The sequence below is a fragment of the Callorhinchus milii genome, unplaced genomic scaffold (genome assembly GCF_018977255.1).
Source record: "Callorhinchus milii isolate IMCB2004 unplaced genomic scaffold, IMCB_Cmil_1.0 Scaffold26, whole genome shotgun sequence".
Classification (NCBI taxonomy): Eukaryota; Metazoa; Chordata; class Chondrichthyes; order Chimaeriformes; family Callorhinchidae; genus Callorhinchus; species Callorhinchus milii.
This window is the reverse complement of record NW_024704767.1, coordinates 1,914,372-1,939,317: the sequence shown is the minus strand read 5'-3', so window position 1 is coordinate 1,939,317 and position 24,946 is coordinate 1,914,372. Positions and strand designations below refer to the sequence as shown.

General features: G+C 41.4%; 1 protein-coding gene across 3 annotated transcripts in view; it reads left to right on the top strand.

The window, feature by feature from the left end:
* Nucleotides 1–24,946, top strand: part of cgnl1 (cingulin-like 1) — a 55,147-nt gene that overhangs the window by 25,097 nt on the left and 5,104 nt on the right. For 2 of the 3 annotated variants that reach the window (XM_042344066.1, XM_007906483.2), the window contains exons 9-15: nucleotides 11,220–11,426; nucleotides 13,584–13,688; nucleotides 14,203–14,355; nucleotides 14,965–15,135; nucleotides 19,214–19,375; nucleotides 20,080–20,169; nucleotides 24,618–24,701. In XM_042344066.1, coding sequence (XP_042200000.1) covers nucleotides 11,220–11,426; nucleotides 13,584–13,688; nucleotides 14,203–14,355; nucleotides 14,965–15,135; nucleotides 19,214–19,375; nucleotides 20,080–20,169; nucleotides 24,618–24,701 — 972 coding nt within the window. The remainder of the gene's footprint in view (nucleotides 1–11,219; nucleotides 11,427–13,583; nucleotides 13,689–14,202; nucleotides 14,356–14,964; nucleotides 15,136–19,213; nucleotides 19,376–20,079; nucleotides 20,170–24,617; nucleotides 24,702–24,946) is intronic. The other variant, XM_007906490.2, reaches the window with a different exon arrangement.

The following is a 24,946-nucleotide window of genomic DNA, read 5'->3' as shown; positions in this document are numbered from 1 at the left end:
AAATGATTTAATTACCCCATTGGAAGTGGTGTAAGTATATGATGTCTAAACAAATCTGGGGGAAAATGTTATGCTCCATTTATACTGTTTGAAGTAGTGAGGAACAATAAAGAGCCTTTGTATTTACCATTGCAAAATCCCCAGTGTGTGCAGAGGTCAGCTGGTCTCTGACACAGAGCAATACACCACGCAAATATGTTTTGGCAGTAATTTTTAGGGAGAGGGGAAATACTGCAGCCTGTACCTACTTAAATTGATCTTGCCTTTTATCCACAAACCTGACCTTTAATGAAGACGACACTTTACAATTGGAAGTGAAGGAGCATTTGAATTTGTAAAGATTAAAAAAAAATTCAGTTCAAAAGTAAGAAATCTCTTTGAGGTGGTTAGCTTGTCTGTATATTTACCCTTCAATGTTGAAGCCTTATTTGTCTTGTAAACATGTAAATATTTGGAGTCTTCAAACATTTACTAGTTAAACTACACCCTTGTGTTGGACTGAAATTGGGTCAAACTATTGTAGATTTTATTATTGCTTCATCCTTTCTATGTTTGCTGTTGTACATGTTTAGGGCTGCACCAATCATCACTGTGGTAACTGAGTAATCTATTGATTGTAAATCACTAATGTAAAAGCTTTTACTGGCGACACTTGACTGTGAAGTTCACGTGGTGTCGTGAACAAAAATGATGGGGACAAGTATGGCAGGACAGTGTCATTTGATCAGATGTTTGTTTAAATTTGTCTTCAGTCTTCTTGTAGCAAACGTGCTAACTTTGGTTTGCTATTGCAATATAGTGGCCTGTGGAATTTACTCTGTGACGTCAAAGCAAGTTTCAGCAAGGCTGCTCCAATCAAGCAGTCTGTAAATTGGTTGTTCACTGAAAATTGAAGGGATTAATAAATTAACCAAAGACGTAGCCAGTAGGGTGTGGATTTGGCACATCTCGTTAGGAACTGCTGGTTGTGCATTGCTTGTTCACAAGGTCACACAAGAGATTCACATTGAATTCAGAAAGTTTCTTGAAAATTCACCCAGGTAGAGATTTACTCTAATTACATAGCACTTTAGAGGGTCTAGATTGTAGAATTCAGCCTCAACTTTGAAGGCTTTTTATTCTCTCGGTTCTTACAAGCACTCGAAGAAAACTGGCCACTAAACTAAGGCTCTATTTGAGAATTTGCCAAATTCTGGAGGCTGTAAAATAGAGTAAATCTAGATCCAGGTGGAATTTCTCCCAAGTTATGTTGAACAATGCCATATGGGTCAGAGTGTGTTTCAAGTCTGTGAAAGATTGTGTGTGTCCTGGTGACTATTTGTTTTAAGTTGCATAGTTATGAGCGTCCCAAAAGCTTTTGCAGTGTATAAAACATTCCTACCTTACGGTTATTGTATTTACTATAAACAACATAAAATGTTCCTGCTCTAATAATTTGTCGCTCATGGCTGCTTTTTGGTTAGTTCGGGAGTCTTATCTAGGCAAACGTTTCTTTCTTCACTAACTTACTGCTCTTTCCTGATCCGTTGCCAATAATAAGTGCACTTTTGGCAGCTATTTCTGCAAAAGTCGCTTTTTATACAAAAAATAATGTCAGACAGCTATCAAACCTTTTGAAGATCCTGCATCACATCACATGACTGAGAGGGCGATGAGGAGTTGTAGAGAGATAAGAGTGAAAGTGGGCAGGAGTATAGCACTGGGTATCAGCAAAGGCATTAACACATATTATGGAACACTTTGTGTACTGTATTGCATGACTGAATGTCCCAACTTCTTCCATTTGTTTGGGCATCTAGTTTTTATAATTGGGTCGAGTTGGTTTTCTATTCAAAATTGCAGTTCAGAAGTGTTATCTGAAGACGGTTATTAGCAGAAGAACAGCTAGGTAAATCTGCACGTTCTCTTAAAACTGCAGTGGTAATGAATAACCCGCCCTGGATTCTGCGCTCTGTCGACGATGGGGTCGAACAGCCTCACAGATTAACACTGGCATCTGTCCAGTGCTATTCAGCCATCACTTTTTAATCGGCCTGTAACTCAGTTTATCTTTTCTTTTTGAATTGCGTTCTCTACTTGCAAAATTTCTACATCCAAACAGCAGGGTGCTTGCAACGGTCACCGTTTGTACCAATTAATTCCTTTGCCGAGCAATATTGTGCTCGCGTTCCTTTCATGCCAAAGATAGTGTACAATATTTGATAATGATGAAGTTGTCATTTGTTTAAAATGTACTCTGGACAGTATTTGCCTGGGCGCTGGGAGGGATTTTGTTTTTAGTGAGTTGGGGTAATGTGGGTTGAGGGTAAAAAGCCAGGTTAGGCTGCTGACATTCCATGTAACATTCCCTTCCTGAGATAACATCCACGATTGTTGTTAAGATGCATTGCCCGGTTGAAAGTTCGTTCTGCTACATGTCTGTGGCCCTTTCAGTTGTGAAGCACCATCTTACTACTGAAGCACTGCAGAACATTCAAGATATTTGCCCTTAAAATGTTCACCCTAACGCACCTTACCTTTTGTAGTTCATTCTCAACAGGGGTGAAGTGCTGGGAAGTGGCACTTTTTTTTCCCACCCCAGAATGTAAAGCAACAAACACCTTCTGATGTCGAGAATAACATGGGTCAGACGTAACATACTGTAGTGTGTGTGTTGTGTGGGTAAGTTACCAGGGCCACAAATTCCAAACACAATGACATCCTCCGAAAGCTGGGGCATCATGTACATGCCTGTGCGTGCACCTTATTGATTTGAATCTGTGAGTGAACCAGATGAGCCCCATTGTGTGTGGCCCATATAACCCGAGCAGGGCAGTGGAGGCAGAGTTGTTTAACGTACCTCACTCATGTTGGTATGATTAGTAAAGCAGGGATATAAAACAAGCTCCATTAGGTTCAAACTGGGTGGCAGAACTGCAGAGACCGTCAGAAAGCTAATATACAAGTGACGACATTCCAGTGACCTTGGGTCAGCATCCTTTGTTGCCTCGAGGGAAACAGCGGAAGATCAAAGGTTTTCTCCAGAGGCAGCTTACCCAGGTCAGCTTGTTTGCAACATTGCTCTTACGCCAATATGCAACTGGCATTGGAAAGGGAAGAGAAAGAGGACGACTGCATAGAGATTGTTTGAGAGAACAACCCAAAGATATTTCAAATTGACTGGATCCTAATTAAAGGTAGAAACTGAATGCAACCATGTCCCTGTGGAGCCGATGACTGGGATGGCTTTTTGGTGCTCCTGATGGTTTTGCATTTTTCATTGTTCTCTCCTGATTCCTTTTGCATGAGAACCAGAAGCTTCAGCGAGTTACACCCACGTGCTTGTACACATTTTTGGTGAGAGCATAATGCCTGGTCGGGTATGAGCGATCCCTGTGGAATTGCTGTAACGTGTAAAAGGGGAAAGAACCTGTAAAACAGGCTATTTAAACAAAGGCTGCCTGCGTTAATGATTAGCTCCACAACTGGCGATGATAAACAGAACTGTTGACCTTGACAGGACAAAAGAACACATTTTATGACGGACCATTTTTTGCAACTTGAATTTATAACCAATGTTGGATTTTAAGAAATTCTTGGACGATTGCGTAACGTCTCTGGAATTCTCCATTCATGTTCATTCGCTTCTTTCTCCTGGTTGAACTTGGCGTTGGTAGGTCCTTAGGGGATCTAAGGCAAAGGGGATGCGAGACACTATCCTGCATGAAGGGCACTATAATAAATGCAAGTTGATTGTGTTGTAGTTCTGCCTACCAGTGTGGACCTCCTGTTTACTCAGCAGTTGAAAGTTTTCTCGATTCATTCATTTATTTAGAAACTAAAATATAGGTTTAAGTTGTCTGTACTTGACCACCAGCTCCCTTAATTGCATTTGTAGTTGGCACTTCATTCCATGCAGTCTCCTTTCTGTACGTTTGTACTTGACTCTGGCTTTATCTGTTTCATTCCGTCAACATCTTCCTTTTCCCACACGGAATAAATAATATGCCCCCATTACCTGAAACTATTGCTTGTTTAAGTCATTATTACTTTCTACATAAGAGGCAGTCTGTCCTCTCCCTCCCTTAACTGCTACCTCAGATCCTGCTGTAATATAGATGGTTAGTATTTATGGTACTTGTCTGAACTGTTGCTTTAGGCCACTTGACTAGACAAACATTCTGGTGCATTTCCAGGTGTAATATTTACTTGAGAACTGAAGAACTGTGGTTCTAATATCAGTAAAGCTAGTGAAAGTGCTTAGTTATCAGTGAAAGGAAGTGCTTGTGGCCTACAAAAGTTACAAATTCAAGGTCGCCCACCCTAATAAATAATCCTCATGGTGGCAGGCCTTTGAAGGCTTGGTCGTTCTGTCGGTCAATCTTTCCATCTGTCTGACATCCTCTCTATTGTTTTCTCCCCCTTTTTTAATGTCAAAGTTTGTAACTTGTGCTGAGGTAGGGTTCCGAGGATAACTTGCCAGAGTGACATTCTTCATGTGTGAGTTGGACAGTGAGTGCGGAGGATGTTGCATTTAAGATTAATTCTGTCCTCGCTGAACAACCATAAATGAGCAGTTTCAGCAGGCGGATATGCGACGCTGGGAAGCAATAATGTGCATGAACCTGGGAGATTTGGTCTCTCCTTCCAGCTGACATTGTGTAACTTGTAACAGACCAGGGATCAAAGGGCTTTAGTTTTTTTAAAAAGTGTTCACTTCTGATCCAAGTGTAACAAATCCATCATAGCCAGTGTATAACTATTGGTGACAAGCAGGTTATTGAAAGTCAATAATTCTTGCATGTTGCAGATGTACAGAAAGGAAAAGGTTACATTGATTATACAGGAAGCTTTGATTGACTTAAACATTTAGGAAGTTGATCATTTGTTTAGCAAAGACAAAAGTTCCTGACTCAATCAATCTTAAATGCCATCATAGCTATATATGGCTCAACTATATATTCAGCGCTTGGAACAAAGCCACTGCTTTAAACGGTAACAGTTTTTCTACCCCAGAATGTTGTTAATGTGCTTGCTCCTAAGGCTGATTAATCAACAGCATTGCACCTTTGTAACATGGCATTTTCCAAAGAGATGTTTCTCTCTGGAGAACCGGTGTAACCAGGCTCTCGCGATGTACACACAGTGGCTTGGTTTCGTTCTAGTAAACTCATCAGCATGTATGTCATTGTGCTGTTCTACTTGTTTTTCAATCATACAATTACTTCCTCTTGTGGATTTTATATACGAGATGTATAAGCACACTTTTTCTTACCACCGCTCCCTGCCCATTCCCTTTGCCAATTCCCCCACCCACCCACCCCCAACAATCTCCCATTATTCCCCTCTCCTAAAGGAATTTTGACTGCTTTTTCCTTCAAAAAGCTGTTTGTTCGGTGTGCAAGCCTTGTTTTCCAAATTGCCATTATTCATGCGCAAGCCTTGTTGGTGAGCCTCGGCAGGCTTGCTGACTGCAGAGGGCATGGCAGCCGAGCTTGATCCTGTCCTCGCCCGCCAAACACAGACGAGTGAGTGCTTTCCAAGAGAGATCTCTCACTACATGCTGATCAGGAAGTGAAAAGCTGGCCGAGTTTCGCTTTCCCAGCCCAGGGACGTCAACAAACTTCATTTGGATGAGTTAACTCCGGCACCGGCAATACTGTGATCCATTGGTCTGCGTGGCTTAGGCTTTTTCTTTTTAATTCCGTTTGTAGTTTTCAGGAAACTCCGCATCAAACTTTGTAAAAATAGAAAGCTTGGCTCTACGGAAAAAGAAGAAAATAATCAGCTTGCACAGCCCATACGACAACTAATTACCTGTGATCTTTCACGAGCATTAAACGATTCTACTTTGGCAACTTTGAGAGTTCATCTTCTTCCTTGTGTATAGCAAGGGTTGTAAATGGAAGCATAGCTGCTGCATAAATTGCAGTGACTGGTGAAGCTGAGCTGTGATCAGTCTGTGTGAAGGACAAACCGAGGATAGGAACTCGGATTAGGGTGCACCCATTTCACCTATTTATTTTAAAAACAAGTGAAACTTCATGACACATTAAAGATACAAAACACGTACGTAAAGCCTATCGCTAAACTACAAGAATATAGCATTCTACCCAACTGACGCTGGGGTAGCCTCAATGTTTGGTGATTTGCCCAAGGTCTGTCGGGATAGTAAGGCGAACAAAACCATGCTTTCTCCTCATTTCTAAAGCTCCTTGAACTTGTCAAACTTGTATCGACAATTTATTTTGGATTCTCGAGGGGTGTGTCCCTTTTTTCCAATTGTCAGTCAGAACATTCTAATATGCTTTTGAGTTTCAACCTTTTCAGCCACTGGGTTTATTTTCTGTGGCAAGGAGGCTGTTTAGATAGAAATTTATCTTTATTTCTACATGCCGGAACGGTACAGAATGTTCCCGTCTCCGTTGTATCCTAGAGCGATCCGATAAGAATTTTCAGGATTTCTTGTGGAGTTATTCGTCTCCGCGATCAACAGATTGACTCCCAGCTGTGTGTGTGCACAGCTAAACATCAAAGTCTCTACAGGGAGGGGAAAATAACAAAACAGAAATCAAAATACAATCTTTCTTAGCTGATGAGATTTATTTTCTCTTATTTACGCTGTATTACCAAGCTTATGTTGAAAAATCCCATAAATTTGCAAGGAAGTTCCTTCCAATGTCCTGGCCAATAATCCCCCCATTTTAAAAAAGACGGTCACTCACTCACTTCATAATTCTCTGTGGGACGTGTGTGTGCGCAAATTGGACTGCCACATTCACCTACAACATACTTCATAGTAAGATCCTGTGAAGCGCATTGAGACGTCGCAACGATGTGATACATCAAATGCAAGGATTATTATTATAGATTATTAAAATGTTCCTTATAAATAGTTGCAACACTAGTATTTATTACTTGATGCTTAACCATTTCAGATCAGTTGTTTAAATGAACAACACTTAGACATACAGTATTTGAAAACACATTTTAGATGAATAAAAAAAAGCCCTATTGATTTTCTCAGGAATATTCACTGAACTGATATACATGAGGTGGGGGGAGTGGAGGGAAATTTTTAGCAAACTACGATGACCTTTGCTTGAAACCTGATGCAAGCTGGAGTATGAGTCGTTTAAAAAATATTCACAGGCCAGGATTTTGACTGTTGAAACCGAAAACGGTTCACATGTGAACCTGACACTTGGTAGTAAGGAGAAACTCACCCTGCCTCAGAATTAAAAGACACTACTTGAGCGTCTGCCAGCTACGTGCCCGTAGAGTAAACCAAATATCTTGCTGATGAAGGGGCGTTCCAGGCATTCTTTCACATGTACAAAAGATCATTGTAACTCACTTGGACAGTTCTTGCACTCTCTTCAAAAGAACGCATCCTAGCTCGCTGTCACGGGCCAGATACAGTCTCCAGTATTTGATTGGAATATCAAAGCGTTGTCTTTGCCAGTTGCTTCTTCGGGGAGGCCTGCGTTATACAGAATTCCAGAACGTAGATGGGGGAGTAAAGCTAGCAGGAGATAGTGTGTGGGCTATGGGCAGTGGGAATGTAACATGCACTTCTGCATTCCTCAATAGGAAGTCATCCCTGTGAAATGTGTTTATTATACTGAAGCTGTAAACCTCGGTTCTTGATGTAGGGCAGTGCTGAATTTTAACAGGTTGGAATTAATCGTGCAAAGATATTACTTCAGTCTTGAGTATGGAGTAAAATTGTCAGACCTCTGGATCTAGGCTTTAAACATACTCCCACTCTTCTCCCCCCTCTCCCTCCCCCCAATAAAAAGAATCTCAATCCATCTGTTGGAAATAGTTTATGCAGATTAGAGCTCTTCCTTTAACTATTTTGTTTGCCACTGTACATGCATCATTAATTTAATACCATCTGACAAATTAGCTGCTTTAGGGAAGAAGTGTATTATAAAGGGAATAAACTAAATTGCAGTGCAGATTAGTAACGCCTGAATTATATTGGATCCCTTGTGTAAGCACACATCGAGAATACGTTTCCAAAGAACTAAAATTCTCCTTTTGCGCTACATTTAAAAAAAAAGGTCTTAAACAAAATGTTGTGTTAAAAATGTAAAATGTTTTTTTTTAAATCACTTGCAATGGTTACCTTCACTGGCTGTGTGTGACAGCCAATCCCGTATTGCACATTATTGTGAAGCCGGAAATGTTTTGTCTTGAAATCTTTGCCTTCTTCCAAACCAGAGCTGTTGGAAAAAGTGCTGTGTTGTCAGGCAGCTGAAAAGGAATGTGCACAAGGCAGATTTGAGATCTTCAAGATATTCTAAATAAACAGATGAGCACAATCTCTAAACACCATCTAACTCCCAAAGACTAGAGCTTCTTTCAAAGTACAGAAGGCATCTTGGAAGCTCTCAATGCTGCTCCCTCCGTGGTTACCTTCCCTTTATTGCTGTGAACGGTAGCGTTTTCATTGTGTGCCAGTCAGCATTGTGTCGGGAGCTACATTCTTGTGTTCAGTTGCAAAAATATTGATCTTAAGTGAAGCTTAAACACATCGAAGTTTGAGAAGAGATGGTCTTTTATAAGCCACGCCTTTTGAATTGTAACTTAAGCACGGTGTGAACGTTAACTACAACAACTTGTATTTATATATCGCCCTTCACACGGGGTAGAATCCTGGAGGATTTACTATCCTCCTGTATTATTTTATCTTCTGTACATATCATTTCCTCACATTTTACTGAGTTTAATGTAGATCTCAATTGGGAACCAGTAGGTGTTGTACAATTGGTTGCAGCATTATTGCATTGGGGAGAAGGTGGGTGGGAGAAGGGAAGGAAAAGAACCAGTTTCTCCCCACCACCCCCACTCCCCCCCTCATGCTGATACAAACAGTACACCTGTGAGTTGGCATATTCACACAGTCAGAAACCACCAAAGTGCACACTGTTGGAAACCAAAATTTTAATAATCAACCGCTCAGCTGCCTCAAGTTTTCAAACACTCTCCAGCGCGCTTTAAACATGAACCAGGTCATTTCTTTTTAAAACGGCTTTGCTGACTCTAGTGTTCTGAGCAGATGTCAACCAAGTATTTTGCCCTGTTGCAATTGGGAGCAGTACTAACATCGCATCTGCTTTTACAGATTTTAAATAGTGCATAAAATAATGGTGCAAATCATCTATTTAAAATGTATATAATTACATATTTCAACATTAAAGAGTAGTTGAATTCTCAAATGTCAAGGTGCCCAGTTTTAGTGCTTTGAGACATCCTCCTGATGTGAAAAGCGCGATGTAAATATAAGTTGCATTCTTTTTTAAAAAAACTCCACTTTCGACGACAACAACTGGTATTTATGTAACGCCCCTCCTGCAGAATAGCCTTGTTTAAAATGAGTCAAAGGCAGCTTTTTCTTAACTCTCCCACTTTGACTTTATTTACACCGAGAATCAATCTAATCGAATGATCGGGGGGTTCTAATCCCACCTATTAAATAACACCTACCACCTAATACATGTGAGGATTATTTTTTATTAAGTCTCGGAACATCACATGATAGAGAAGACAAATTGTCTCATTGGGTGTACATTATAAGATCTTCATCAAAACAGTCCTAAGAAAAGCCTGTGGATATCCTGGAAGTGATCAAACTGTTCCTCTGGCTTTATCAGTTTTCCCCTTGTTTCCTGCAGTTTCCAGGTTGCCCTTTTGGTTATGCAGAAGTACTTTGTTTTTTACAAAGAAAATCCTAAAGCCTTCTGGTTGTCCACTTCCTGCTGTTTCTGATGAGGGTCAGTACACCAGAGACGTATGTTGTTGATGAATAGCAAGCCATCATAAAGGATTTCTTGTTGTGGAAAAATGGGCATACAGGAGATTATTCCCCTTCCTTTCAGAAAGCTGAAATATGAGATGGGACCATATGCCATTTGATAACGTCTGGAGAGTGCTAATTATGGAATCAGAAGCGAGAATGGTGCATGGTAACATCTAGCAGATATTTTTCAGTTGAATTGAATTCTCTGAGATATCAGAGAATTGTAATAGAAATTCAAATGCAAGGATTATTATTATAATTGACCCTTTGGTTCACAATCCCTGTATTCTTGTGTAAACCAAAAGTTTACAGACCTCTTTATTCACAAATAAATAGCAACACAAAGCATATAATAAAAGCATGGCGGATGTATGTGTTTTATATACAATTATGAGATGTATACATATATATATGAAGTGCATAATTAATCTGTTTGCCCCTAGTAAGAACTCCTTCTGGTTAAGTTTATGAGTAACAGTGCATTGATGGAAAAGATTCTTTTTACTATGTGACAACAACCTTTCTTCTCATTTCACTCGAATCTTTGCCTTCAAGTAGGGACTGCTCATTAGAACTCTTGAGCTGTTCAGGCAGCAGCTTCTGAAAGAAACCTTTCGCCATACCAAAGCCTTTGCATTTGACCCCTTCTTTGCCAAATCCACCGCCTTGGAAACTCCTGGATCTCGCGATTCCCAGACTCACCAATAAATGCTTCCTGCGTATTATCAGCTTAACCAGGAGATGGGTGCCATCATTACCAGACAAAATCAACAATATGTGCAACATGCGTCCAATTAAAGACCGGAGACTGATAGCGCAAAATACATAAGTCAACACATTTGTTAATCTACTGATATAAGAATGATTCACACTTGGCTGTAGAATTCACAAATAGTAATCGGGTTGTTTTTAATTTAATTTTGTGTAATTTGCAATCTTTCCCTCCTTATGTACCTTTCCCATTCGGACGTTTTTCACCTTTGAGTTTAGACAGTCAGTGTTGGATGGTAGATGGAGTGAGCAGTGTCATTAATAGCTGGGTCCAATTCTGATCTTCACATAAATACACCTCCTGGAGAGCACTCACCTTGGCATCCCAGGGCTGAGGTTTAGTTTGCTGTTTACCCATCTTCCCCCACTAAACCCCCCTCTCTTACTCAGATATACTAAAGCCTCAACTTGTGTTCTGCCCTATCTGAGATCAGTTAATTCAGCACAGGCCAAGGATCGAACCTGTGACCCTTTGGTGGGTATGGATTAATTCTTCACTGAGGGAGGTCCTGTCATCTCCTGGACGATTGGTGGAGGTCAGCAGTGACCTTTCTTTAATGCACAGTTCATGACTAATGTGTTTCATCCTTCTTGTATTTGCCTGAAGTCACATGCGAATATTAAAGGCTGATGGGCTTTTTGACTCAACTTTTTCCAATAGAACCAAAGTGCACTAAAGCAGGGAAAAGATGCAGCCGAGCAAGCAAAGAGCACTGCTGAGGGTCACGCAAAGCACCTCGCGGACGAAAATGAGACCTTGAAGAGAAAAGTCGCTCAACTGCAGGCAGAAATTGCCAAACTCAATCAAATCATTTCTGACATGAGGAAAGAAGAGAGCAAGCTGAAGGATAAAGTTACACGTCTGGAGGTAACTCTACAAGAAAAACAGTGTTTGTGTTGTGTACACTCCGTCCTTTGTTTTTCTCCACCTCTGTCTCTTCCCAACTTCCCCCACCCCCAAGTCCTTATCTGCGGTTTGTGTATATTACATTTATGTAATATAAGAATTAACTAGCGTCTCGCATTGAGAAAATAACAGGGATGGGTTCATGGTACATTGGCTACAGTAATTATTCCTTGGCCTGTATCAAATCACTTTCCGTCTGAAATTTGAATAGGAATTGGAAGCTTCCCAAGGCCTCACCATTAGGTCATTTGTAGTGGTGTTCAGCCATGTGGGCCAGCCAGGCTGCAGTTGAAACTGTACTGATCTCATAGTGAGTGGTGTTAGAGCACAAGGATATCTCCAGGCTAAGGGAGGGGGAAAGTTGGCCAGGTTTTCAGTCACTGATTCCTATTCAATGACTCTTTGCTGGAAAATGTATGTTTACATTGGACAAGGCCAGTACTGAGCTCTTTTGGGATCTTAGGCCCAACCCAAACACATGCACACACCCCACTCCAAAAATCTGTTAACAATCACTATCTCAGGCTGATAAGGACAGTGGAACATATTCCAGAATGAGTCACTTTTCACTCTTGTTCTTTTTTTGGAAAAAAAAGAAAGGGCAGGAGAAACCAGTCAAACATTGCACAAAGCACTGATTTAGAAAGATGTATGAAACAAGCCAGTTTTACATCGTGTGGGAGGAGAGATTACACTAGAGCAATTTGTTTTAACACTTATTAAAGTTGCCTCCAGCGGGATGAGCCATCACAACGTTAAAAACTCACTACCGATGGTTAGTACAAGGTCCGGGAGGAATTTCCTTCTTAGCGAGTGGAGCGTGATCAGGAAGTCTGCAGGCCACCTTGAGAGCAATAGCGTGAATCTAATTAGAGGCTTGTGCTCCCAAGGCACTCTGTGTGTGACTGACTCCCTTATCTGGTGTGTGTGTGTGTGTGATGTTGCTCACTGCCCATTGAGGCGAGCTGCAAAATTGTATTCAATTTAAATGTGTTTTATTTGCTCAGTTTCATCTGTTACTGTGAAATAGTGTGACTAAGTACATAATGGATGCTATGCCACATACAGTAGTATAGCCATAAAATGCCCCGATAAATCTTAGAAGTGGGCAATGTATGTAAATGAGATGTCTGCAATGATAAACTGTGCAGTGTCTGTTTTCTGCTATGAAGTCTGTGATTTTTTTCCTCTCCAGTGATCTTATTCTTAGTTGTTCTCGCGGTGTACCCCAGGGTGGTATTCAGGTTCATCAATAGATTTATTGTCATTTTAATCTGTCTTTCACGTGAATTCTCGGCACGGGTATCGATCTAGTCTGCACATGTGGATTTTTTGTGGCTGGTTATTCCCAAATGTACAAGGGAGGTAGCCCTGCAATACAAATACAAATAAAGCAGCCAAGGTCATCGCGATTAAAGTTTAGAGGAGAAAAGTGAGCCGAGGTCAGCATTCACTTTAGGAGAACTCGTAATTGATCCATCAAGAAACCAAGCTCTGGGCCTCCCAGAGTCTCATTGCAGGACTACATTTTAGAAAAGTTTCTGCAATATAATAGCACCTATGATCAAGGACTTTAGAAGAGAAACACTTTGAAACATTAAACCTGAGTGACACAAATAGAGTGACTGAAATTATTCTGGTGTGTAACTGTTTCTTCATGAGGATATCTTGCGTGTTTTTCTTTGGAATTCCATCCCACCTTCCCTTCGCCTTGCTCCTTCCCTTATCTCCTTCAAGACTCGTATCAAGACCCCCCCCTCTTCGACCAAGCCATAGGTCACCCTCCTACCCCTACCCTCCCTACTATTCACCCCTCTTGAAAGAGCAGTTCTGTCCTGTTCAGTCCCATTTGGTTTCTTTGCATGCACTGATCTCTCTCCTTGGTTACCCGGGTTATGCAGGTTACCCACTTATTGCTCAGATTCCTTCCCTTCATGAGGTGACCCAACTAACACTGCCAATGTACTTCAAGAGAGGACGAGTGATATTCAAGAACAATTCTAACTGGTGTCACCCAGTTTAAAGCCATCACAACTGCAATGTAGCTACTGGGGACCCCTTCAATTAAGGAACTGGGTCATTAAACTCAATGCCCTAAAAACTATAACTACTTTGCAGACTGAGAAGAAGCAGTTGGAAGCTGCCTTGAGAGAAATTGGAGACCAAAAGGAAGATATGTCAATGGCCAAGCGAGTGCTGGAGAATCGTTTGGAAGATGTCCAGGTATTCAACTGAACTCAGACGCTTTATGATTTTGCATTGTTACCATTATTATGCGCACAGTTTTAAAAATGGAATATCTTAAATGTGGGTTTGCATAATTAAGAAATCCGGGAGAACAAGCAATTTACACTTATATACCATCTTTCATATCAGAAGGACGTCTCAAGATCTTTCAGTTGAAGCTGGCTAGGATCCCAAGTTGAGGAGGGTGGGGTTGGGGGAACGTGACTGAAAGTAAGGTCGAAAAGAACTTTAAAGGTGGAGAAGGAGAGGTGGGCCAGAGATACTCCAAGGTGTAGTTCCAGAGTCGGGGACAGAATGGTTGAATGCTCGCCCATTGAGGGTGGGATGGATCGAGTGGAGGGTCATGAAACAGACTGGTGTTAGCCAAATAGAGGAAGCTGTTGAGAAAATCCAGTTCCTCATCTCAAAGGAGTGGGAAATCCGCAAATATTAAAAAAAAAGCCCAAATAACTGGTTCAAAAGCATAACCTCCCTCTGATTTTCACCGCAGAGAAGCCTGAACAAGCGATCGCAGGAATATCATGACTTAATTGAAAGAATGAAGGCAGAGGCGGGTCAGAAGGATCTCTTAAAGAAAACGAAGAATGAGATGGAAGACGAGAGAAGACAATTGGAAAAGACAATCGAGAAGCTTCAGAAAGAGGTTGGGCCCCTATTATGTCAGCGCTTCACGGTTCAATGCAGGCCATTTGGCTAACATTGATGAATGTCACTCTAATGGCTCGTTGAGCTTCGGACTCTGGAATTAGCCGACCAAGGTATAAATGGTGGTTCCTCCTCTCCGTCGCTGGGTGTATGTTGGGAGTTGTGCAGGTCGTGTGCGTGAATGCGCAAGTTAGAATAGAGAAATGTGCGTAGAGCGAGCCAGTGACGTCATCACTGAGCACATTTGGTGATGTTTCGTCCTTCAAGTGTACACTTGTCCCCAGTTTGTTTGGTGGACAGAAGCTGAACCACTATGGGGATGTGGTTGATGTGGTCTACCACCACCACCACCAACTTTAGCTAAGGAATCAAACAGGCACCAACATTACATCAATGTAAGGGATTTAAATATTCGAATGAGAAACAGTAAACCGTGCATACCCAATGAAGAGATATCCATTAGCAGAGGTGGTTCTGGAAAAAAGATTTGAGTGCGCAATGAGGCATCATGGTTACTTTTCCTCCTTGATTTTACTAGCCCATTTTAAAGAAATGTCTTTTTATAATCCCCTTGCTCTTGCCCCTACGCCCACACCAATTTCCTCAGGGCTCTGAGATGACCAGAGATTTTCAGAGGTCGACCCTTGAACTGCAAAAAGAGCTCGACGACTGGAAGGAAAGGAATCGCAGGGAAGTGGTTGATCTGCAGCGGCAAATGAAAGATAAGACCCTGGAGGCAGAGAAATCTCGACAGGCAACCAAGAAACTGCAGGATGAGGTAATTCTAGATAACTCCATTTACTTAACCTTTGACCGTGGGACTTTCAAAAGAAATTTCAGTGCAGTAGAAAGTTGGGACAAACTCTCGACGTGTGTGTGTTTAACTTCCTTTTGCCAAACGCAAGACAGGCGAATGGTAATCAGCTGATAAGGATTAGGGTTAGAAATATTTGTTGCGCCTGGAAGTTGGAACCATGGCTGTTCACCGTCCGTCAAACGCATTCCTCAAACGTTCCTGTGATGTTGCTGTAAAATAATCAAAATGTCGTTTTTTTTACAGCGTGCACATATCATTTATATACGTACACGATTCCACCCTTTTGAGATAAGATTTTGAATTAGCTAGTCATAGAAAATAATAAAACAAGCATTTTGGATAGTTAATTCTCCTCCCCCACCCCATACTTCAAATACCCTCCCTCTTCCTGCTATGTAACGATTTAATATGCAAAAATGTTCTCCAAAATATGTTCGCATTGAGCTGTCATTTCCAAACCAGTGCCCTAGCTATTTGCAGTATCGAGTGGGCATTACGATATACAGTAGTTTTGTTGGGGGATAAAACAACACCCAAGATGAATGCATTAACCTTTTGAACGATAACTGAACCGCAGAGACTTCTACCTCTGGTGCCAACTGGACTTGCACGTTTTAGCTTGCATCTTGCACACAAGGAAAACTACTAACACTTCAGTACCAAAACTACTCCAAGCATCAGGAGTAGGTGTTGTACTATAATATTAACTCTAACAATCATTTTTTTTATTAACAGTACAACAGTATGACACATTTACCTGTAGTGACCCATCTTCCCGTTTTCATTCTATGTTCCCTTTCTTGTCCCATCGTTCTTCTTTCGAGTTTTACGCCTAGTTTCTAACCTTTGTTCTTTTTACAACTCTCACTGTCTGTTTTCGAGAGAATTAAAGGCAGAAGAAAAAGGGCTCATTTTTATTGCCTCAAAACCAATTTTGACAGGTTCGATTTGGAGCTCATCGATCGCTAGAAGCCTGACAATTGACATGGTCACATCAGAAAAGTTAGCCCAATTAATCCCCCAACTGGTGTTGTGAATGGTGGGGGGGGTTGGGAGGGGGGAAGGAAGCGAGACTAAAAAGCCAGGAGTTGTAGTTAAATGCTTGATCTGCGTCCACTGCACCCTAGGAAGCTGGTAACTGTACGTCGACAGAGTTGTCAGAGTTAAAGAAAAAATAAACCTCTGTACAGTCGAGAGTTAATCAGGCACAGTTAAAAACATGATTGAGTTTCGGCTCAAAGCCCACAGGCTAAACTCGTTCAAACAGCATGGGTCTTTGGCAGAGTGCCTCATTTTCCACGGTCAGTATGACTGTGCTTGTGAAACTAGTTTTCAGTGAAAGGCTTACCAGCATTCCATTTGGGAGAAACATTAGTTCCGCTTCTATATGTTGGGCCACTCTATGTGAAACGGCAAATGTTTCGGGCCACTACTTTTTTTAACGTTTTAAAAAATATTGGGTTGCAATGAAAGTTTTCTTCTCTGAAAGAAGAAACCCGTTTGCTTCCATTGGGTTGAAATGGGAAGTGCCTTCTAAGGCGTGGACGCACACATTTAAACGTTTAGCATAAGATTCAATCCGCAAAGCTGCCCAGCCGTTTACCATCGAAAACAGTATTGATTGCTGAGAGGAACTGTTAAAGGAAATGCAAAGCATTGCTTTCCAGAGCATTGCCCTTGAGTCTTGACAGATTTAAGCGCTAACATTAATTTTGCAATGTACTCATAAACAATAATGATTGCTGCGTTTGATGTGGCACATTTCATATCAGGAAGACCTAAAGTGTAGCGACTGTGTAATTTGTACGAGAACTTAGGGTTCCTAGTTTCAGTTTTTTAGCATATACACAGAATTCCCCTGGATATCTTTGGCCTTTGTGCACTTCTTTTGGGTAAAGGGACAAGGATAAAGCACTCCCGAGGTTCTATCCCATATGAAGGGCGCTATATAAATGCAAGTTGTTGTTATTTGTTTGTTTGTTTATTTGTTTGTTGAACATGACAAGAGATGATGATGCACTGAGTTCAGCAGCCATTTTCAGTGTCAGGCTCTATAGCAAGCGCTGGCCGAAGGGAAAACCCTTTTGTTTCCTTCTGTTTTTCTCGCTTCCTCTCCAGAAGCCGATGACTCGTGCAGGTCAGTGGGTGTGGGCTGCCCTCCAGTCCCTCACCCAAGCAGTCATTCTTCCTGTGTGACCCAGTTCATGGAAAGCTCGCCAGACAGTGCTCTCAATGGCAACTTACAAAGTTTTAGCTGATTAGACTCCAGCAGTTGCCCCAAATCACAGTCTGCAATCCTCAAGCCTCGGCTCTTGCCGACCTGTGCCTAATAATTTTCTGGAACTAGGGACAACAAATTACATTTACATAGAGCCTTTCACGTCAGGAGGACATCCCAAGGCATTGGAATGTGTCCCTCCCGGGAGAGAGTGCGCATTCCATTCCGACAATCTTATCTCTGGGATTGCCATGTGTAGGTGGGATGCATGGAATTCTCAGATTGGTTTGGATACTCTTAAGCGCGGAGATGGATTTCTGCATGTGACAGACACCCGACTGCCCCCAAAAAAGTGTACCAGGCTATTCAGCCGAGGTGTTCATGGTTCTAATCAACGAGATAGGAAACCATACTTTCTGATTAGGGCAAAGGGTTGTGGAGCAATGGGAGTTACTGAGCTCTAAAGAGGTCATCAGATAGTGATGTTTTGATTAGACTTTCATGTGGTCTTGCCTCTTTCTGGCCCACCAGCTGCATTGCTTGTGAGGATTTTTTAAAAAAACAGTTTGTTGCTGTGATGGGAGAACGGCAGAGTGGATGTTTCGGAGGTGGTGGTGGGGTGGGGAGAGAGAGAGAGAGAGAGCGCGATGGGATTGTGTGTGGCTAAGGGGCCTTCTTCATCCGAGCCAAGTTTATGAATTCGTCCCTTTTAATCTGGATGTTGGCTCTGATTACTCCTGCTGCCCTATCCCCTCCACCCTGCCGTGCACTGCACAGAAACGAGTGACTGTTCAGTAAACCTTCAGTGCTTAACGGCTCAAGACTTAAGGCGCACTTTGATATTTCGGTGAATGCCATTAATTTAATCAGAGAGAATTTCTGGAGGTCATGGTGCTTTTGTGCTGGGTATAGGAGTTGATCGGTATCGATGGGAATCCTAGTGTAAGTGCTTGTCGTACTGTCACCATCTATTGGTTAAAAGTGGGAACTACGTGCCGGACTGATAATGATCACCTTCGGATTCCTGTTCATTGATAACAACGCAGTAATAATCGTTGCATTTGATATAGCACCTCATCACATCATTGAAACGTCTCAGGCAACTTCATGGGTTATATGCATATTAAGAGTAAGCTATAGGGGCGTTGTGGGAAAAGCCAGGTAAATGGGAAGAAGGAAAGGATTGCTTTTCAAAAGAACCAGCACAGACACAATGGGCTAAAGGGCCACCTTCTGTGTTGTAAATCTCTATGGTTCTATTATAACGTATAGTGACTGTGTATTTTTAGGTGCAATGAGGAATATCCCACAAATAGCCATGAAGTGAATGATGAATTTTATCAATTTGGATTTTTTTTAAATTGGCTGGACCCCAAGATAGTAAATCAATGTGTTTTTCTCCCCACCCTGTAATGTCTCAGTAAATAGAGCAGAAAGATGACTTCCACACCTGTGACACAGTTTTCTTTTGGATGAGAGCACTTGTGGGTCTGTCACCTGACTGTTCTCCTTGTCATGGCAAAATACCCAGTATTCATTCCATTTTCACCTCTCAGGAATACTTAGGATATGAGGAATTTTGGATGCAAATTCGCTCCCGTTCCACTCAATGTATAGTTTGTGTGTATTCATGTTAAATATTTATATACAAAGCCCTATATATATATATCTATAATATATATGTGCAGAAATTGTTATTTTTAATTCTATTCGTGAAAAGACAGTCAAAATCTTTGAATCAGTTTCAATGAGCAAATAAGTGTACTGTGTGACTGAGCGCTCTGATACTGATGGGGTGGGAATATTGTTTTTCTGGATCAGATGCACCAGTTGGAGAATGAGTTGATGGACGTTCGCTGTGAGCGAGATGAAGTAGTTGAGAAGAGCTTAAACTTGCAACAGACAGTGAATGAACTAGAGCTTGACCTTGAAAGTAAAAAGCTTTTCAAAGAAGATCGATCACGGCAGGTCAAACAGATGGAGGTAACATTTGCAACGGCAATTAAAATTAGCTACTCTCTCTTCATCGAATTTCACTAGGCTTTCCACATCTGGAAACTAACTTTGAATGCGACATTTGGTGCTAAACTAGATTGAATCTCTGTGTACTTCACTAATCAACACAGTCCAGTTGGTCTGCATGTGTGGGCAATGACTTCTAGTATCACATGCACCATTTCTTTCATGTTAAAAATAAATCTTCTAACGTTGGTTAAATATTGGTGTTTATTGTATTTGCTAATGGCAGTTTACAAACACTGAGCATGTATTGATGTTGAAATCCTGTTGCGAAAATGTTTTTAATCATACTTCTGAGACCATTTTAACAGTTCGACTGAAGAGCACCAACAAACAGAATATAATGAAAAGCAGCAAATCTAGTCGGATGCTGCCCATGTATCTTATAGAAATTGGTGAATAAGAGAAGCTTCTATTGCCTGTTCAACACATGCTTTAATTGCTGATTTTGTTGATAAGTTAGGAATAAGCTTCTCTAATACAGTAGTTCTTCAGTTCTCCAATAGATTTATAGCGATAAAACTTTTATCTTTGCCTGTTCGTATGCTGTGAAGCGTTATTGATGAGTGAGGCGTTGTACCTGTACCTCAGCAAGGAGCGGGTTTAAGATGTTCTGGGAAGTTATTCAGAGACGTTTTCTCTCAACTCAACCTGATTAACGTTTTCAGGATAAATTGGCGGAGATGGAGATGGAGCTCGATGAGGAGAGAAGCAACTCAGACCTTCTCATTGACCGCATCAGTAAAGGCAGAGAACAGGTAACTGACCAACTACCCACCACACAATGGAATGGACACTTTGTTGAAACTGCTACTCAATGTTTGATAATTATAAGTAGTTATTGTACTGTGGTATCTTCTTCACTCCAGCGTGGTGTTGTAGCTCAGCATTTTTTGCCTTGCTCAGTTTTGCGAGTCATTGCAAGTGGAAAATCATATGAACAATTTGCTCAGGATTTAGAATTATTTGGTGGTTTATTTTTTTAATTACCATCATCTCGCTTTCATACTATACTCAAGCTCCCTTTTGCTGTTATTTGTTAACTCCCCACCCCACTAATGACTGGTTACACGTGCTTGAATAGAGACGGTCTAAAGTAATGTGAAATGATAAAGAAAGTGGTTGTCATTGCTGTCGTATCGATTTCAGCTTGCACAGTGGCCCAGCAGTTAACGGAACTTTAAGCTGAAAATTTAAGGTTATTGCATTTCACCAGCGTTCCTCACTTTCACTGGTTGCGTCGAGAGAGGCGTAAATCTGAAAATAATAATAGTGATAAATAATAATCCTTGGTTCGGTACAGTGCGTTTCACATGGCGTGTGGGTGGGGTCTGAAGCTCTTCACAGGATTTATTGTAAAGTGGAATGACTGTGCATTTTGTAGGCAACATATTGGCTCATCAATGCTACCTATAATAAAGTCGTGCTCAACCTGATGTATTAGAAATCTTTTGTGTTATGCTGAAGTCCGACAGATCGCTTTCATTCTCGTGGAATGGTCAAATTGCGACTTGTTGTTTTTAACCAAAAGTACAATTTGTATTTAATACACAGTCAGCCCCCGTTCCAGCTGATTTCACTCATCATTACAAAAAAATGTTGCATTTGGTCAGCTGCCAAACATTGGAAGGAAAACACGCTTGAGCTGCAAAATCTCACATCATGTTTCTGTCATTTGATCTTTCTGGCAAGCGATTAAGAGTCCTTTTCACCTCCAAACAACCAGAAGGTTTTAAATCTGGAGATTATCATGAGGATTTTTTTTCATAATTCGCATTTTTGGATAATTTTAATGTTTAATTTGCTCCCCTCCTGCCAAAATCTGGCATTTAAAATATCCTTTCTAATTTAATTTGTTCACAATGCACTTGTCCTGATGGGCATGCAAGTTCGTTTGTGGAGCAGTGTAGGGGTAAAGAGGCGAGTTACACTGCCCATTCTCATGGCGAGTGTGGAGGAGGGATGTTGTTGACAGGATCCTCAAAATCAGCAGAAAATAAAATGACATTACAGGAAACTACATAAGTTTTTTTTTAAATTATCTTTTGCACTGCAAGCTTATCTCTTAAGAAGTGGGTTTCATTGTGGATCATAAAATAAAGGTGAGACTGGCAACCATCCCAAAAGTCCAGTCCATAGAGTGTAAACAATCAGCCTAATTTCACCCACTGTCACAGTTGCAGTCCATCGCATAAGTGTCTGACGTGTTCTTCTATCAGTTTATTGCAAACGCATTCACGATGAAAAGGCTATTGTATTGGACTGAACAATTTGTTATTGCTTTGTGCAAAACTGAAAGTGAATTCTACCGGAACTCCACTGCATTCTTCTTTCAAAAATGTCTTGGACCTTCTGATAGCGTAATAAATGAATAGCAAGGTGAGCTCTTTCATTATCTTTCAGAGAGCTCAAATGACAAGCCAAGAACCTCGTACATTGGTAGGAAAAACTTTTTTTTTAATGATAAATAGCTTGATCAATACTGATAACATTTTGGAAAACCCTTCTTGGTTTGATCACAGCTCTGTGTTGCATTTATCGCTCTTCGTTAAAACAGTGGTACCTACGGCCTTAGCATCCCAGGACTAGGGAGGAGGGGAAGGAAAGATCAATTGGGATTCCTGCTACTGATATACAGTAATCCCTGAGCGCGCGAATGTGTGCGCTCACGCATATCAAGCTCATCCATGATGCTCCACAGTTGAATAAGCAGCTAACCCTTACTGTCCAGGCTTGCATGTGAAGCATAGTCCTTGGTTCACCTGCTTGATGCTCTTGGACATGAGCGTGATTGTCTACAGAAAGGAGAGAAGGAAAGGATTATCTCGGTCATTTTGAAGTGTTTTCTTCTATCAGCTAAATTCCATTGAAGTGTAGTTGGCTAGTGCCTGTGGTGGTTATTTTTTTAAAAAAAGATTTCTTTGAAAAAACTTTGATGAACAGAATTAACTATTTTGGGGTGATGCGACAGCCCAGCAGCGCTCCCCGAAGGAAATTAGTGGCATTGCAGAGAGTTGTGAGCACACCTTTTGCTTAAATTAGATTTACTAACATTTGAAAGCTTGTAGGTGTAATTGTAGGTGTCAGTCTGGCTCAGTTGGTAGCCCTCTTGCCCCAGTCTCTTGTGGATTCAACCTGCAAGTCGGGACTTTGAGTTCTCCGTCTCTAGACTGTCGCTCCAAGAGAATGTTGGGGGAGTGCTGCATTGGCGGAGGTGCTTTCCTTCAGGAGAACAATTTTACTTGAGGTCCCATTCAGATGGACATTAAAGATCCATGGCACTATTCAACAACAACTTGCATTTATATAGCACCCTTTACTGGGTAATGTTTTTTACCCTACGTAAATTTAACTAAAGAGCGCTTATTCAGGGAGACTAAATCTCCGTAACTGCAACAAAGTTCGAACCTTCAGATGCCCTTAACCTCTGGTACTCACCATCTGACGCTCTCTTTATCTGTCTTTAAGTTCCGCTTTGAAACATAGCTTCTTGACGGTTCCCTCTCCCCTCACTTGGCGTCCGACCTTGTTACTAAAAAGCCCTCTGAAGAGTTTATCCTGCTTGAAGTGTGCCATATAAACACAAGGTCTTGTTCTGTTGTTGGGCCTAAATCATCTCATTTGCTTTCGCCCTCACTCATGTACAGGACTGCGCCACTTGCACACACTCTCATACTCTGGTCTGCATGCTTTTCTCTAACCCCTGCACATATTCATACTCACTCCCTTGCAGTTTAGAGGAATGGAAGAAACCTTATATTCATCCTCTTCCTCCCCCTTCCCCCACCCACCTCCCGTACCCCAGTTCTAACCCTTTCATGGCACCACTGGCTCATCCCCATCTTTCGTTAACCGATGTGAGAAAAATGAAGCTACACTTTACGCTGCATTCTCAATGCTACGGGATACAAGGACGTTACCAGGGCAGTGAAGTAAATAGGAGGATGAGATTGTTTTGCAGTTGACGGTCGCTGTCCCTGGTGATCACTGTGCACCTGCTCCACTACCAGCTCCAGGTGCTCCAGGCGGCTAAATTAGAGTGTGGAAATGAGCTCCCACTTGCCCGAGCACAAGAAAAATGTCATTAGCTTTGCCTGGTTTAAGCTTGTTCCATTGTGCTGAGTCAGATCCCTGTAGCATTTACCAGCACAGTGGTTGTACAGTGGTGGAGCAGAAATAAATAAGCTCAAGAGGAGAACTAATCAGTTTATGCAAGGAAGGAAGTAATTGCGAACATTCAAATCCTAACAACTGACGTGACCTTCAGATCGTGGAACGTGTTCCATTCTTGTGGGATGAAATGGCTCAGGTGTGCACGGCTGAAAACTAGAGCGTTGGACTTTGCTTTCTTTATATTGTAATAAAGAGATAATTACAATAGCAGTTCATCTGGTGTTTGATTATTATGACAGTTTTGACACTCAATTATTTTAATTTATGATGCCCATTGACCTGTGGGTCCAATATTGCTTTGGATCGCTTTAAGGGAGTTCTCTGTGATTGATGATTTCGGTGTTGTATGTTTTTCAATGTGTTTTGTCTCAGTTAACGGCTCACGGAGGGCTTCCTGCTCAGCTTTAAAATAATAACAATAACATTCAGTGATAGATAATCCTTGCATTTGACATAGTGCCTTTCATGTTGGGTTTAGCATCTCAAAGAGTTTAGCGGGATATACTGTGTTGTGTTGTGACTGAGTTTCATACAATACAGTACAAAATTACATTTGTGAGAGGACGTCCCAAGGCACATGAACTTGGAGTATGCCTTGGGTGAGGGTTGATCTCATCAGTGCAGAGTGACAACATTACAAGGGTGTGTTATTGCATCAAGTGGAGCAGAAGGCTGTTTCTCACAGTAACATTAAAAAATGTTACTTTGCTGAACAAGCGTGAAGGCCCAAGTCAGTTCTCCACACATTGTTCACATAGGTCAGGTTTCCAGCCCAGGAAAGATTAATCATTCAACACTACCCATGTGCCTAGGTGGCCGGTCAAAGAAGAAAAGGGATGATTTCCACCACGTGTCCAGGACAGATAAAATTGGCATCTGCTTTGCACCAAACGCTCCAAGCATCATCAGAGAAACACTTTTCTTTATCCAGTTCCTCCTCGATCTTCTATATCATTGTTTCGGAATTACTTTCAGTTCCAGGACCTTAGGTAATGAGAGCGATATGTAATGATCTGACTCTTTTCAACCACAGATTGAGCAGATGCGAAATGAACTTCTCCAGGAAAGAGCTGCGAGACAAGATCTGGAGTGTGACAAGATTTCATTAGAGAGACAGGTACTGTTACAGTTCTGCCCATTGATGATTAAATTCTATGGTAGATTTTGCTCAGTGATTTAGGGTAACCTCGTTCAAATCATGCAGTTAGATGTTGCCTCTGGTTGCTTACACATGCTGTTGTCTGGCAGCAGAAACCTCATTGTTGTAACTCATTGTAATACCAAATTAATAGCTTAAGTCTCACTAAATTCATCCAGGTTCCTAAAGTAACTTTTATTTTCTCTGCTCGTGTTTGTCGCTGA